The sequence below is a fragment of the Podarcis vaucheri genome, assembly GCF_965113315.1.
Source record: "Podarcis vaucheri genome assembly, chromosome: 10".
Lineage (NCBI taxonomy): Eukaryota > Metazoa > Chordata > Lepidosauria > Squamata > Lacertidae > Podarcis > Podarcis vaucheri.
Window position 1 is genome coordinate 42,597,076 of NC_138748.1, and position 17,217 is coordinate 42,614,292.

Sequence of the window (17,217 nt, forward strand, 5' to 3'; positions counted from 1 at the left end):
CCCATACTGTCTGCAGGCCTCCTGTATCTCCTGTGTATTGTTCTAAAAGAATGCAATATTTTATGTCATATTTTGATTTGTTACAGAGAGACTCAAATAATGTAAGGGAACAAAGCCCCCCCCCCGTTTCAAAATACCTTGCAAAGGTGCAGAATTGATTAGATTGAAACTGGGCATCATCTGGCTTCTCTATTAGATGTTGCTTTACCTCTAGCAAGATCTCTCATCTGATAAATGCCTCTCTCCAGATTTTTTTAATTGTCCATAGCTACCGTATCTTCCTGTCCAAAAGACAGGTGATTTAACAGTGGAGTAAAAACAATGAATACACAGTATGTATAAGGCTCATGTATAATTTACCCTTCAACATTTTGTATAAATCTTATGCAATGGCTCCCAAGTACTCTCCCTCTTTCACAATTCTGTCCCAGTAAGATACTTTAAAATAGGAATGTGTACCTCTTAAACAGTTCTAAAGGCACGAAGAGTATGTTTGAACAACTTGCATAATGTCTTCAGCAGCTATTTGTACCTGTGGGCACCTCAACCCAACATCCATTGATATAAAATGCAGCAGCTATATCCTAAACTTACTGCTTCAAATGAAAGCTGCACAGAATACAACATCATTTACGTTTTGTATGGCGTGTATATGAGTTACCACCGATGAAACCAAACTAAAATAGTGAAAGAAAGTAACTTTTTTTTAACCACTTAAGTTGGGAAGGGTCGGGCAGATCAAAGCACCCAGGCATCCCGCTAAGTAGGCGGGTCACCATAGGGACGACCTGTACCCGTTCAAAAATTCCTCTCACATTAGCAGTGAGGACCCGGGCGTCACCCCGGATCATTATTTTCCTTACTCATAAGTTTAAGGCATAACCTTCCACGCTGCAGCGAAGGCACGTAGTTGAAGGCAGCAGCTTTATAAGTGAGGATGAGCAAAACACAGCGAAGCCCCGGGACCACACCAGTCGCGAAGCGCAGCCTGACCTTCCCTTATCCGGGGTGCAATTCGTGAAACAAAGACGAAATCCCCCCTAGCGGGTGCAAAAACAACCCTTCGCGCGGCCACCGGAGCGCATGCAAATGAACACTCGGGCTGCGAGGGATTATGGGAATCTAAGCCCTCGCGAAGTCCTTCGCCAGCGTCACGAGAAGATCCACTTCCAGGGCGAAGGAGAGGTGGGAGGTTGTGGAGGGGGAGGGCGCGGCGACACCGGAAGTAGTTGGCTCTCACGTCCGGTCTTCGGTCGCAGCGACTTGTCTCGGGGCCTAGCGACAACATGGCGGACTTGTCTCTGGACGAGCTGATCCGGAAACGCGGCGTCAGTGTGAACACGAAGGGGAGGTGAGCCGTGGAAGGAGCCTTGCGGGCGGAGGGCGGAGAGGCCCCCCCTTACCCGCGAGGGTTCCCTTCCCCCCACGTCGCTGCCCGGAGGCGGGATCCGTGCTCTGCTCCGGCAGGATCCGGCTGGGGATGTGCACTCGGTGCTCCGATTGGCGCGCTCTCCTGTCAGTCATCGCCCACTGGAGCGTTCGGTTCTGCTTGGCCGTTCTCGGCAGTGAGGTGTCCGAGGCTGAGTGTGTGTGTTTCGCCCCATAGACGTGGGTCTGCGTGGAGAGGGGGCAGCACCCTCCTTCCGCAGGTCTCTCGGCGCCTTCATTGTGCTGATTCTGGCGCTTTGTCCCTAAGGGCAGCCCAAAACATTTTGTGCATTCCAAGTGGGGCATCTTGTGTGCTGAGATGGGACAGTATTTGTTTCGGGGTGACAAACTGTGCACTATGGCATACAACCAGTAACTGATTGTAGAGGCTTTTGGGGTAGCTTTGTGCATTGGGCCGGCCCTGCTTCATCACCTTGTGCATCATACAAAATTAATGGCCTTTGCTTTTCATACTGCCAATGTTTCTGTTCCTGAACTCTCCTCTTTTTTTGCTACTTTTACACTTCCTTTGACATGCAAGGCGATCTACAGCCTCCATAAACAATTGTTCTATTGTAAGATTGAGCCGTTTCTGAAGAGGATGGTCTGTTGTGCCTTCAGTTGAATTCACTACTGGATAATGCAAGTTAAATCCACAAAATAGAGGGAATGCTTTAGCAGAGAAAATGTTGCTTAAGTAAGATCACAGAGAAATATGTCTCACTAGAGAGCATTTAGATAAATAACTTAACATCTTTGCTTATCTGCAGTGAAGAGGTCACATCTTTACAATGTTGCTGCCAAAGGCCACCATTAGATTTTTAGCTAGCTCTGCTAAGGCTAAAAAGAAAAAAAAGATCTCAAATCAGGCGTCCACACTCCCAAGGGAACAGGCGGCACTCACCTTTCATTCTGATTCCTAGACAGTGTCCACCAGTTTGAGTGAAATGTGTTAAACAGAGAAGCAAAAAACCAGCCAACATGTTCTTTGAAATATAGTTAAGAATTAATTCTGATTTGCCCCTTTCCCCTCCTATAAAAGCATGTTTTCCATTTAATATCAGGATGTTCTGTTGTAATTGAAACGTTGCTTGGTAAGCTGACTAGATCTCTTAAATTCCCTGTTTATATATATATATATATATATATCCCATTTCAACCCATTTTAACAGTATCCCAAAATTTTGGTGTAGTACATGCATTCTTCACAAACACAGATCTATGATTGAAATATGAATTTCAAATTTTGAAAGCTATGAGGGGCAAGCAATTCTATCTCTGTTAAATATTAATTATTTTCCAAAGGAATGTATGTATATTGGATTATCCTTGTCAGTCAACTTGTATAATAACACTGGATTCCATTGTTGGCCTTTTCGCAGGTATTAGTGTCTTCTCTTTTCTTTCACCAGCTCCAGCCTTCTCTTGCAGTTCAGATTTTAAAATCTCTGAACCTTCAATTTGGCCTCTTCTGTCACTTGGTGGAACTGTTGTGTTAGATCATAGAATCGTAGAACTATGAAGTTGGAAGGGACCTCAAGGGTCATCTTGTCCAACCCCCTGCAATGCAGGAAGCTCAGCTAGATCATAAATTACAGGTGGCCATCCAACCTCTGCTTAAAAACCTCCAAGGAAGGAGAGTCCACCATCTCTCATGGGAGTCTGTTCCACTATTGAATATCTCTTACTGTCAGAAAGTTCTTCCTGATGTTTAGTCAGAATCCATGTTTACTCGGAATGTGAATCCATTGGTTTGGGTGCTAGCCTCCAGAGCAGGAGAAAACTGCTCCAGCCTTTAAATATTGGAATATGGCTATCATATCTCCTCTCAGTCCCCTCTTTACCAGGCTAAACATACTCAATACCCTCAATCATTCCTCATAAGACTTGGTTTCTGGACCCTTTATCATCTTGGTCACCCTCCTCTGCACACATTGCAGCTTAACTTCTTAAAATGCAACAGTTTGTTTGTTTTTAACACATGACATTTCTGTTCCAGGCTGAACACAAGGCCATTATTTGGTGGTAGACCTCGAATTGGAGTTCAACAAACTTTTCTAAGCAGATCAGCACCAAGTGTTGGTTTCCAGAGGACATTTGATGCACGACAGAAGATTGGCCTTACTGACGCCCGACACAAAATTGGCGTGAAAGATGCCCGGGAGAAACTGCTTCAGAAAGATGCCAGGTTTAAAATCCAAGGAAAAGTGCAAGACGCCCGGGAAATGCTGAATTCCCGAAAGCAGCAAGTGACCAAAGTTGTTGATGCCAGAGAGAAGATCAGTCTGAAAAGAAGCACTCCTAGTGCAGCCATTGTGAAAGCTGCTGTGGAAACGGTGGCCCCTGCCATGAAGATCACAAAAACAATTCAGGTAGGGTATAGTCAATATCTCTGCAGTCTATTGTTGTCTCTCCAGCACTATCCTATGTGTTGGCAGCTCCTGGAGCACTAGTTGCATGTATTTCAAGGGAAACAGTTGGGGAAAGCATTAATGTGGCATTATATCGCATGTGTAATACAGAAAACGAAATCCATGAATCTGAGTTCTGAAAGTCTGCTTTGTTTCATAATCTGATAATTAAAATTAGAGATCTGAGTTCTTCCTTTAAGCTTTGAGTATGCCATCATGATGAAACAAGGGATTTCACTGAAATCTTTAGGTGTTAATGATGTGTCTTTCTCTCCCCATCACAGCAGAAGGCTGCAACTCCATTGCACACTCATCCTGCATGCATGAAGGTCAACATTGTGAACAATCACACAAACAAACAGGTGTGTGCCATTCAGTAACAGAGTGGAGTTGTCAATTGTTGTAAAATCTAGTAATCTTTGAATATGTGTTTAATATTTATTTCATTTATTTCACTTGCTTCCAGTGAAACACCCTGAAATGATTTTATGTTTGATTTTGGAGACTGGCATTATAAATTAATTTAAAAGTTTTACTTGCCTTATGTAATATGTTCACAGCCTACAGGCTGAGAGTGTTATCTGCATCCATTTCATTCATGCAACTCACAGTTTCCCATATGTGTAGTATCTTGCAGTGACAATTCACAAAGTAGATTTGTGGTGCCTTTGGCTCTTACCCCTACATTCTTGTACTCGCTTACTACAATACTTTCAGTACTTAGGCAATATCATTTTTAACTTCTGGCCTCTATGTCTACCTATTTTGATGTTATTGGACAATCTTGTATTATCACAGTACACTTGCACAGGAAAGAAATCCTATTTGCTCTGTCTGCCGTTGGCTAATCCTTCATGTTACAAAATTGATGGGCAGATTAATGCTTGGCATTAGTGCTGCGAGGGATTGAAGAGACTCTGGGCCAAACTGAAATTTATGGCAAATGTGTGCCTGCATGTAATGTACTTTAAAAAAATGCTAATTGCCACTAATTGGGAGGGATGCAGTAATAGATTGTGATGGGTGGGGTATTTAACCCATCCCACACTGTGATCTTGAGGAAATTCCCACTTTTCAAGCTGCTGTTTACATCAGGAGTAGGGTCCCACTGACTCCTGTGGGAACTTTCTGCACAAGGCAAATTGTAGCAGGGAAGAAAAGGTTACATTCCCCCTCATGCCACAATCCTGATCCTCACCCACATCTGCACATGGATATTTGCATTTTAGAAATTGCGCATGTTAAATGCAAAGGTGCATTTAATATCATGTTTAGATTGAGTCTTCAAATTTGAGTTGAATTGAACAGCCTGAGGTTCCTGTATTGCAGGGGGTTGGACTAGATTACCCTGATGATGCCTTCTAACTTTACAGTTCTATGAATGCTACTTAAAAGTCCTTTTTATTTTCATGTCCTGGTATTAAGATGCAGCAAATCAGAGTGGCTACATACATGTATTTGCTGAGGCATATATTCAGAAAAACCTATTAGTAAACATGTATAGAACTGTTTAAGTGCATTAGTCTAGACTCTTTAGAATATCTGTATTACATCAGCAACCAGAAACATCAAATCAACCACTTGCATTTATATGTGTGGTTTTTTTGTTTCTTTTTAGTCTCCGTATGATGTAGAAGATGATGAAGAAACTGTATCTCCCCTTCCTAATAAGCAAATGAAGATCACTACCACAAACAGCTTTCTGCACAGTGCGGTAAGGGTCTGTCTCGTTAGCTTCTCCACTCCCTCTACTTCCCAGTGGACATGTACTTTGGTTTTTTTTGCATGTGCTCTGCGCTTGCATTGGCTGGACTTAATGGTTCCAGGTTTATGGTATTCTTGCATTCTTTTACCCTAAAACGGGGCAGCAGATTGCTGGCCCATGGGCCAAATGTGGCTTTTAACAGATTGCCATCCAGCCCATGCCCCATAAAGTGAGCTGTTGTGGAGGAATAGATCTCTGTTTCCATCCCAGCAGTCTACTCTGTTTCTGTGCAAGGTGCGGAGAAAGAAAAGAGATGGGAAGTTAGGGAGAAAAAGGGTTTCTTTCTCCACTGCCAATAGGTGGCCCATGTCCACTTTCCCCCATGGGAATGGGGCTCTGTAGAGCTCCACCGGCCCCCGAGCGGCTGCTTTCACCTGTACCAAACAGAGTGGCAATAGCCTGCACTACTGGCAAAAACAAACTTGCTCGTTCTCCTGCTCTTGAGTCTGCAGTTAGTCTGTTCTCTTTGCTCAGGCAAACCAGTAACTGAAACTGTGTTGCGTCATTTGACTTTTTCTGATCAGAAAGACTCATTCATACTAATCATTTTCAAAGCATTTCATGGCAGAGAGTTCTGTAGGCTAAATGCATTGCCTGTCTTACATAGGGACTTTATTTTATGAAAGAAAGATAAAGAATATTTTATTTACACTATCTGTAGTCGGGCTGATCATGTGCCCTTACTCTTGTCCTAAGCTAAACCTCCAAAACACCCTAGACATTGGAACTGTGTCACTGGGATTAATAGGATTATTCTGGTGGAAACAGAACCTGGATTGCAGCCTAAATTTGATATTCTGGATAATCTTTGTCCATTTAGGTATTTGGTGTTGTTGTTTTTTTTAAAAAAAACACCTTTGAAATGGACAACTAAAATTGTTTGCATCAATCCAGAATGAATTTATGCTGTGATGTTAAGGGGTATGGTATTCTGATTTTCTTTATGAGTAAAGTACCAAATAAAGATGATACTTTCAGCACATTATCTCACATTTTCCCAAGAGTAGTAACTACCTTAAAACTCTGGGTGGTTTGTGCCATTTTTAGACCCTAGGGACCTAGTTTTTGAAATATTCTTCCAAAGTTCTTTAGATTATGTCCACTTACTTGAAGTAAAATCCATTGAATGCAGTGAGACTTCTTTCCAGATAAACATGCATAAATACTCTGTTAGTTTATCCTTCTCGTCTTAAACTCTTCTTGCATACGTTATGATTTTACTATATCACAATTTCTCTTCTTTTCCAGACAACTAATAAAAGCTTCGCTAAGGGTCTCAGTACAGATCCTTATTTTCCCAAACTAACAACCTAATTAGTTTGACCTGATTGATCAAAAGTAGTTGTGCAAGGATAAGGTGGGATGGGGGGAGTTTTCCTAACTTGTAAAATAGTTAAAAGTTAATAATGGAATGTACTGTCTTTACACAAAATGTGAAATCTGTTTTCAATACTTGATAATTCAAGCATTTCTAACCCGCAACAATTAACCAGCAAATACTAAAAGGAATTTTTGAACGCATTAGCTGACTTCAGGGACTGAATAGTCTTCTCTATGTCACGTTGGCTTTATTTCTAAGGTTAAATCTTTATGGAATGGGAAATCTTGCTGGGTAGCTGCTGCTTAGAGAAGGAGGAATTAGTTCTGCTTGTTGCACTTGCAGTATTCAGGGATTTGTGTTCTCCATTTACGTAGGCGGGACTCAGTGGCAACAAGTTCTCTCTGTCAAAGACAGTCCCCCTCACGAAAGTTGTGCAGAATGATGCCTATACGGCCCCCGCAGCTCCACCGTCCCCCATCCGGACAAAGGCCCTGACAAACATGTCCCGAACCTTGGTGACCAAGGAAGAACCCCCCAAAGAGCCACCACCAGTTGAGGTGAGTCAAGGACACAAATATCTTTTTGTGGCCGCTACAGCTTCCTATTCTGGATTTTCATAACAAGAAGAAGAACAAAGCCTGTTCAATTGCAGCTGAATGGGGGGAAATTATTTCCTTCTTCCAGAGAAAACGGTGGCATTGGACATGGTAACTTGAAGAACTGGTAGAATCTGAAACCCATTTGCTTCTCATGCTTGCTGTGCAGATATTTGTCATATATAATTTCTTGTTGAAATATTCTCAGAGATTAACAGAATCTACCAAAAACAGTAGAAATTAAATTTTGAAGGCTGGATTTTGCTGAATCTTACCCTTGTTTTCCCCCCACTTCCTCAAAGCCCTGTTTACTTTGATCTATCTCCCCGGCCCCCAATCCCAGACTATATGCACGTGACACATTTGTCTGTTTCTTGGCAGCCGGCCTTCAGTCCATTAGAAGGCACTAAAATGACTGTGAATAATCTGCACCCTCGAGTCACTGAAGAGGATATTGTTGTGAGTACTGTATATTGTTGAAATCAGGGATTTGCTTGTGTCTTGTATCTGTGTTCTACCCAATGTTTATAAAGTAAAATGGAATGTGTGCTTTCTTGGGAGAGCCTGGAGAATCTTAGGTGGTAGCATTAAGGAGCTAGGTAGATGTCTGCAAAAGCTCCAAGACGCCTAAATATCTTCAGAAAAATTAATTGACTTGAGAGCAATCTAACGACTTTGAGGAGAGCCACCCCTGTGTGTTCCAGAATTACTCTCCTGAATGAAGTCCTGGCAGGCTCCATTGTGTTCTTCACACAGTAGGAAAGTTTCCAAAGTTTGTGAAATCCAGAACAGTTTGCAGGCAGCGCTCTGACGCCAGGTTTACTGTCACATTCCCTCCGACTTTTGGTGTGGGGGAAATGATCCCAGTGTAGCTTTAGATAAACTGGATGTTCTGTTGCTCTACATCAGGCATGTCCAACTCCCAAGAGACTGCAATCCCAGTATAAAAAAACTGGCAGTGATCTACCCATTGTCATTGGAGGGAGGAGGAGCGTGTGTGGGGTAGGAGGATTGCCCACAGTTGTTGAGCTTTCCCCCTGTAACTTTCGGTACACAATAAGGATCCCGCAATCTGCTAGGGATCTACCAGTCTACTGGTTGGACATCCTTGCTCTACATGTAGTTTTCTGAGGATATATGGGGCGTTAGGAATGCAAGGACTTCTTCGTGTAATGCATGAGAAACTTTAGGCATTCACTCTCACAAGATGTGATTATTAGATCATGCGGCTTTTAAAAAGGAGCAGACATAGTTGTGGAACGTGGCTCTAATTGTGGATAGCTACATTGAACCTCAATTTATACTATCTGTTGGGTAATAAAGTACCTTCATACACTGATTCCGAGTTTATTACCTAAAACATGGGTTTTGGGGTGGGGGTGAGGGAGGGGCCTCTGGCCCGCAGACTTAACTAGGTCCACTCAGCCTCCCAATTTGGTCTGCTCTGCTCTTCTTCCCCAGCCACAACCATATGTCACTCAGCTGATATCATACAAACAAAGCACCCGCTGCAAAGGAATAATCAGGAGCCTTGGAGTGTGCTCCCAATGTTCCTTTGCAAGTGCTGTTTGTGTTCAATACTGTTCAGATTGGGTGCTGCATGCAAACCACACTGCTTTCACCAGCGTCAGAGCCACCTGACAAATGACATCAGATGATTGACAAGAGAGAAGCCTGGGTTATTGGTCAATTGTAGCAGATGGAGGGTCAGCCACAATTTGAACTGGTCCTGTGGCCAAAAAGTGGTTTCCCATCCCTGACCTAAATATATTTATCTGACTGTTGTTGGAAACAGAAGGCTGGACTAAGTGTTCCTCTGTGTGCTGCAGCAAGGCAACCTCTATGTTCTTAATCTGTGAGTGTTCAAATATCAGAGGCGGCAGCTGTGGCCTTGACTTCCACACTAAATTCCACACTAGCAAGAAATGCTTACAATCACTGATGCAGTAGCAAAGATGAGCTGAGTTAAATAAAACTATACTGTACTTTGCTCTTTCCTCAGGAGTTGTTCTGTGTGTGTGGTGCCCTAAAGCGAGCCCGTTTAGTGCACCCTGGAATGGCTGAGGTGGTGTTTGTGAAAAAGGAAGATGCCATTACTGCGTATAAGAAATACAACAACAGATGCTTGGATGGTGAGTGTGAGCCTCGTGTAGAACGCAGAAACATTTTACTTCTCTGAAGATCTCAGATGGTACTTCTTCTGTGTGTAAGAAGTCAGGAAATTATTAATTAATTGTTAATGACTGCCATGAGGGCCTGAGCAGTTCTTAGACTACAGCGGTGCCTCGCAAGAGTTTTTGCGTCTAGCGAATTTTTCGTCTTGCGAAGCACGAAATCCCATAGGAATGCATTGAAATTCAATTAATGCATTCCTATGGTCAAAAAAAGTCCAAACAAAGCCAAATTTGGTACAACAAGAGTTTATTAAGTGCTCTTTAAAGTCACACATACTGTAAAGAGCATTTCAAAAATTGAAGGAACAATTAATTAACTTTCTAAACATGACAGAAAAACATTTAAAAATCAACAAAGTGTACAGTACATTTTCTAAGACTCTGGGGGACAACTTGAAGAAGGTTCCTCTTCCACTCTTTGCTTCTTGCTGAAGAACCTGTCCACGGTTTGCTGCTTCATCCGCCTTTCCATCACCTCCCTGAAAGGCGACATGACCCTCGTATCAAAAGTGTTCACAAGGTCATGTGCCATGTGTCAGGGTGGTGCCGCTGTGCAAAAGCCTGCACATCCTTCCACTTCAGGCAAATGTCCCTCAGTTCTTTGGAGGACAGCCGTTCCTCGGTTGCTTCCTCCTCTTCCAGCGAGGCCTGCTCCTGCGCAGCCTCTGCCTGCAGTTCGACCAGCTCCTGGGTGGTCAGCTCGTGGTCGTGCTCCTCCACCAGCTCGCTGATGTCCTCCTCTGTGACCTCCAGGCTCATGGTCCTCCCCAAGGCAACAATGTCCTGCACCACTGTTGACTCTGGTGCATCAGAGTCACTTGGTGCCACACAGTCCGGCCTCAGGCTGCGCCAAGCGCAATTCAAATTTCTCTGGCTGATCCCATTCCAGGCCATGGTGATCATCTTCAAGCAGGTGACGATGCCGAAGTGGTCCTTCTAGAATTCCCGCAGGGTGATGGTGGTGCAATCAGTCACCTCGAAGCATCGCCTGAAAAGCTCCTTGGTGTAGAGTTTTTTGAAATTGGCGATGACCTGCTGATCCATCGGCTGGAGCAGTGGCGTGGTGTTAGGCGGTAGGAACATAATTCTGATGAAGCTGAACTCCTCCAACAAGTCCAACTCAAGGCCTTTAGGATGAGCAGGAGCATTGTCCATCAGAAGCAAAGCCTTCAGCGGCAGGTCATTGTCCAGCAGGTACTGTTTGACAGCAGGGCCAAAAGCAAAATTGACCCAGTCCACAAACAGCACACGTGTGACCCAAGCCTTACTGTTGGATCGCCCGTGGGTTCTCCGAGTGGTACACCAGCAGGGGCTTGATCTTCAGGTCGCCGCTTGCGTTGGCACAGAAGAGCAGGGTCAGACGGTCCTTCATGGGCTTGTGGCCAGGCAACTTGGCCTCCTCCTGTGTGATGAAAGTCCTTTTGGGCATCCTCTTCCAAAACAGCCCGGTCTCGTCGCAGTTGAAGACCTGCTGTGGAACGTAGCCCTCCGTCTTCACAGCCTCCAGGAACTCCGCTGCAAAGTCTTCAGCCGCAGGAACATCAGAACTGGCAGCCTCTCCATGCCTGACCACGCTGTGGATTCCAGATCTTGCCTTGAACCGGTCAAACCAACCTCTGCTTGCCTTGAAGACTTCTGGCTCGCCTGAGGTTCCTGGCTGTTCCCAGACGAGGTCTGCGTGCAAGGCCTTGGCCTTCTCACAAATGACGGCCTCAGTCACTGTGTCCCCTGCACGCTGCTTCTCTTCTAACCAGATGAGCAGCAACTTCTCGACCTCCTCCAGAACAGCTGGGCGGTTCTTCACGATCCTGGTGACTCCCTTGGCTGCATCAGTTGCAAGGATCTTCTCCCTCATCTTCAGGATGGTCCCGATGGTCGATGGATTCCTCCCGTACTCCCTGGCGAGGTCTGTCACACGCATTCCACTGTCGTGCTTCTGGATGATCTCCTTCTTCATTTCCAGCGTCACCTTCTCCTTCTTCCTCTCGCCGGCCTCTGCAGCAGTCTTCTTGGGTCCCATGGCAGCACAGCTCCTACCTTCGCAAACTCAAAAAAAAAAAAAAAAAAGAAAAGAATCAGTGCTTCACATCCAAAAAATTCAAAAGCACCCAGCCACCCACTACACAGAAATTCAAACCCAGAACCAAGTCCTTGAATTCCAAACACCCAACCCAAAATCCAAAAACCCCCAAAAAGGTTTTAAAAGTTTAACTTACCAAATGGCTGCAAAAGAAGTTTTGGAAAAGCTTCAAAAATCACCAAAGTCTTCAAAAACCTCAACTGTTCCCCCAGCCACCCACCCACCACACAGAAATTGCAAACCCCTCCCCAACTGTTGCAAACCCCTCCCCAACTGTTCCCCCAGCCACCCACCGCACAGAAATTCAAACCCAGAATTTAAAAAAAAAAAAAAACATGGCCCAATGGTCACAGAAAATCATAAAAATGCAGAAAAAAACACACAAGCTCCCAGATTCTTGCAAACCCCTCCCCAACTGTTCCCCCAGCCAGCCACCACACAGAAATTCAAACCCAGAATTTTTTTTTAAAAAAACAACAACATGGCCCAATGGTCACAGAAAATCATAAAAATTCAAAAAAAACCACACAAGCTCCCAGATTCTTGCAAACCCTCCTCAACTGTTACCCCAGCCACCCACCATACAGAAATTCAAACCCAGAATTTTTTTAAAAAAAAAACAGCAGAGTGGCCCAATGGTCACAAAATATCATAAAAATGCAGAAAAAACCACACAAGCCTCCAGATTCTTGCAAACCCCTCCCCAACACCAAGTCCTTGAATTCCATCACCCCAACCCAAAATCCAAAAACCCCCCAAAAAGTTTTAAAAGTTTAATGGCTGCAAAAGAAGTTTTGGAAAAGCTTCAAAAATCAACAAAGTCTTCAAAAACCTCAAAAAAGGCTACCACACCGCGTGCTATGAGTTGCTCCTCAAAGTCAAGTCGCAACTGCACCTCTTCAAGCAATGCACCCTGGATATTAATGGTTTTAAGGAAAAGGAAACAAACTTGCAAGACGTTTTCGTCTTGCGAAGCAAGCCCATAGGGAAATTCGTCTTGTGAAGCAGCTCAAAAACCGCAAAACCCTTTCGTCTAGCGAGTTTTTCGTCTTGCGAGGCATTCATCTTGTGGGGCACCACTGTATTATTGTATCAGGCGTTTAGAAGACACCAAATTTGCTCATATTGGAGTGAGAGTGATATTGCAGGCACATAGATGATAACTTGCCCCTACACCAACTGGATATACAGTGATACCAAGTTTGTGAGAATTAATGCTCTTGAGAGACTGCAGAAACTTTGCTATTTCAGAGTTTGGATAAGTAGTTAGGGTATTCACATGAGGAGGTATATTGGTTCATTTTGTCCTTGTTTTTATTATGTATTTTGTGTTTTTATCTTGTATTTTTATGCTGTGACTGCCCTGAGTTCTGCAGATGCAGGGCAGTATAGAAATTTAATTAATAATAATAATGTATCTCAGAATAGAGAAGCTTAGACTCAAACTGTGTATAATGGTGGCAAATCTGTGCATTCAAATCCAGGGATCTTGTTTAATGAGCAGAATGGATGCACAGTGAAGAAACCTATACCACTTTCCTAAGGTTTAATACTTGGTTTTCTTTGTTCTTCTCCATCAGGCCAGCCGATGAAATGCAACCTTCATATGAATGGGAATATCATCACATCAGACCAACCTATCTTGCTGTATGTGCATATGGGTTTGTGTTCATAAAACTATGGTGTAACATTTTTGCTCCTTCACAAGGTGCCATATAATTTTTGTACCCAAGCAAAATACCAAACAAGAGTTTGTTGATATTTAGATTAAAGCTTTTTTACTAATTTTCCTATATATCCAGCAGTGCTGTTCAGATTATCATCTGTATGAACAGGTGTCCTTCCATCTAAATATGGCAGTAGGGTTCTCCCAGCCTGAAATTGCTTGCTTAATAATCAGAACAACAGTTTTGGTTCAGCAGTGTAAATTGATCTGCATTTCACCATTCGACAACTATTGATGGTGGAGCTCCCTGGGGTTCTCTGTGTTCTTCTTTTCCCTTTCCATAACTTTTTATACCTTAATCTGAAATTCTCAAAAGTACACTTGGCTTAAGCTAGCTATGCAGGCAATGGATGGTAATTGCTGAAAAGAGTTAGCTCTGCTGCTTGACTTGACACTTGTTCTGTTGTCAGGCTAAATAGTGTATCTCTTCTTGTTCTCTCTAGTCGATTGAGTGACACCCCCTCAGTGAAGAAGGAAGGGGAACCACGTCGGACAAGTGTAGGAACCGCCTCAAATCCACCAGCTGAAGTGGATCCTGATACCATCTTAAAAGCACTCTTCAAATCCTCAGGGACCTCCGCCTCTGTGCAACCTACAGAGTTCAAAATCAAACTTTGAGGAGTGGCAGGCAAGGAGTGGACTGGAAAGCTTGTTGAGCGTGGGAAATAGGGAGACAAGTGTGGGAATGCAACTGATGTTGTGTTTGACCATGCTGAAACCTTTGTTTTTCTACAATTGCTACCTTCCTGTACAGTAGTGTTCTCCCTAATGTATGTGTTCTGTTTTCATAGTTGGAGTTTTTGTCCACATATTTCTAATGGAATAATCTTCCCTTCCTCCAGTGATATATCACCAAGCTTAGAACATTTAACTCTTTTTTCCTTTGTTTCAACCACCCTACCTGTATCCAGCCAGTGAAAAGTGCAGCTAGCAAAGGATGTGAGTAGCATCTGTTTGGCACTTGCACCCTTTGAATGAGAGATGAGAGTCCTTTTTCCTTTTTACTGATGATGGACTGCATTTCCTTTTCAATTCAGCTCTGCCTGTAGCAGAGGCCAGGATTTGGTAGCGGTTTTAGCTGTTCTGAAATTGTAAAATTAGTGAAGGAGAAGCAGCAGCAAATGTTCTCTTTGTTCAGCAGCTAATGGAAGGGACTGTGAAGGCAATGCAAATAGGTATAGGCACAGGAACATAGCACATCTTACACTTCATCATCTTCTTTTGTCGTAATAATCTGCTAGTGCACTGAGAGAAAGAAGCATGTGCCCTGGTGTTGGTGTACTCTTCAGTCCAGGAAGTCTCACAGATGCTCTCTTTGTGAGAATGCATGGGCTTTCTTTCACTTTGTATCATTTACAATGTGTTTTTACTATGAAATTACGTATTGGGCAAGAAGAAAGTGTTTCTGGCTTCAGCAATCACTTCTCATGCCTGGTGTCTTAGAAGCACTGCAGTGAATAGAGGTCCTCATTTGTTCAGTCCTGACAGATTCTGATGCACCACTATGTTTTGTAGCACCTACACCTTTCTTGGAGGCTAATGACACCCAAATAAACTCCAGTGATAACCCCCTAGGAACTATTTCTACAGGGCATCTGTTTTTACCCTACACTACCTTATCCCCGAGTGTAATAGTCGGGGGGGGGGAATCCAGCCTTCTCTCATGGAATTGTCAATTGTAAGAGTTGCATCTTTCAGTACTCTGGGCATGACTGCTGCTACTGTACAGCACTGTTGCTTATTTTTCTGTACTGGGAAATGGTGGGTGTCTATTGAGGTTCGTATAGAGGAGAATCTATGTATCGGTTTGGCATAGAACAGGGATAGCAGGAAAATGAGTTGCCTATAGCAAATGAGGATGATTTGTTTTTGGGCCATGCTGAATTTCCTCTGACATGCCAGTCTTTGCTAAGACTTCCTTTTTCTAGCAACCCATTTAGTCCAGTGAAAATGGAAAACTGACAAGGGTTAAGAATAATTGCATTGGTTTTATACTAAATAAACATGCAGATACTTGTATGGGGGCTTGCATTTTTATACTTCCAGCTACAAGACGAGAGCATTGCTGTTTATCTGTGCTAAAACCCTGCAGTGTAATATACCTGCTTTCTTCCATTGTAGAACCTGGTGCTCAGTGGATTCTACATTCCTTTTGCTCTTTGTTCTGTACAGTTTCTTAGTTTCATTTAGCAGGTACACATGTTATGTCACACAGTAAACCTTCACAACATGGAAGGCATTTGCCTCCCAATGGGTTTTTTAAATCTGAATTACTAATTTGGACCGGTCATAATTTCACCCTTCCTGGGGAGATGTGCTTATGAACGACAATTGATATTTTGTGCAGAACTGCTGTTCCCTGTACCTGTGTTTCATTAGCAGTTGGTTACAGGGGAAGGGAAGGTTGGGGCTGGAGGACATTATGTATTGTTTCTGAATAAACGTTTGTTATACAGAACCTGTATTTTGCCCTGCCTTCTTGGATTGCAAGGAAATCAACTGATTAGTCAATAGAGTCCTGTTGGTTTTTCACTTTTGGGGGTGCCTGTCAGCAGAATCAAATAATAAAGATTTCTGTGGATTGTGTCTTTTAAGGCTGCTGCTGGGGGCTGCCATGTTTGAATGCTCTCCCATGGAGATGGGAGGGAAGAAGACCCGGTTCCCTGACATGCTGTTCTTTATGTGCAGGAATATTTTTTTTGTAGGGAATGTTTGAGAGGTCATGAGAGAATATTGCATAGTCTGAAGAAAATAGGATTATGTGGCATAAAAACAAAATGCTATTTCATCTTCTATGGAGCTGTTTTGTTTGACTATGGACTTCTAGGGCATTTTGACAGGTTTGCCACATCCTCACTCATATCTGTTAAAAGAAGAAATGAAATAGAAAAGCATTAAAAAAACAGACATGTTACAAGGCTGTTTTGATCTAATAAAAATACTTGTGAAGGTTTAAACATGTAATGGTTCTGAGGCATAGCAAAGGGGCAAACTGAATGACAATATGATTTTTCATCTATATTTTTAGCTGGTAAGACTACTCATTAACATAGCTGTAGAAATTTCACCACCACCACTTCATATCTTTTGAGTTCAGCTGTACTACTTGGGAGAGTATGTGAGGAAGCCAAGGTTTACTTCAGAGGTTCCCAAACTGGTCTGTAGACCAGCAGTGGTCTTTGATCTTCGTTCAGGTGGCCTTTGGCATGTCCACATTAAGTATTGAGTTTTAATTGTATGCTATTGCTTATATTGCACTCCAGTTTGGATGCAAAGTGCGATGCAATAAAATACAAAAACAAAAAACGAAAACAATTTAAAAGTATATAGCATCTAGCAAAACACACTTAACACCAGGAAGAAAAAAATCATTAAATTGCCAAGACCCTCAGCGATTTTCATGGCGGGGAGGGGAGAGCCACTGGCTTAATTTGAATCTGAGCTGGGCCTTGGCGCCTGTTCCCTGGGCGCAGCTGTGACCACCCAGCAAAACGAGAAGATGCGCGTGAATCGAACTCTGCTCCATCATACCGCTGGAGCTCCTGCGCACGCGCACTTGGGAGTAAGCCCCGCTGAACCCAGGATGCTTTGGATTAGGATTGCGCTGGAGCTGGAAGGGCCGCGCTAAATCCGAGGACGACAGCTGGAGAGTTGAGGTGGCGGCTATTTTTCATAGCACCCAGACCCGTCCCCCGGGAATAGGACTATCTCCTTCA

The 17,217-nt window shown here is 43.4% G+C and overlaps 1 protein-coding gene across 2 annotated transcripts; it reads left to right on the forward strand.

The window, feature by feature from the left end:
• The first annotated feature begins 1,185 nt into the window (after positions 1-1,185).
• Positions 1,186-15,141, forward strand: POLDIP3 (DNA polymerase delta interacting protein 3). Of its 2 annotated transcripts, none has more exons than XM_082240017.1 (9): positions 1,186-1,351; positions 3,428-3,800; positions 4,127-4,201; positions 5,458-5,553; positions 7,300-7,482; positions 7,903-7,980; positions 9,524-9,653; positions 13,356-13,422; positions 13,945-15,141. In XM_082240017.1, exons 1-9 carry the CDS (start codon positions 1,287-1,289, stop codon positions 14,117-14,119), a joined length of 1,242 nt encoding a protein of 413 aa, XP_082096143.1. In that variant the 5' UTR covers positions 1,186-1,286; the 3' UTR covers positions 14,120-15,141. The 2 variants fall into 2 exon arrangements, with proteins under 2 accessions (XP_082096143.1, XP_082096142.1); XM_082240016.1 differs by having other exon boundaries at positions 1,188-1,351; positions 4,124-4,201.
• Positions 15,142-17,217: the final 2,076 nt, after the last annotated feature.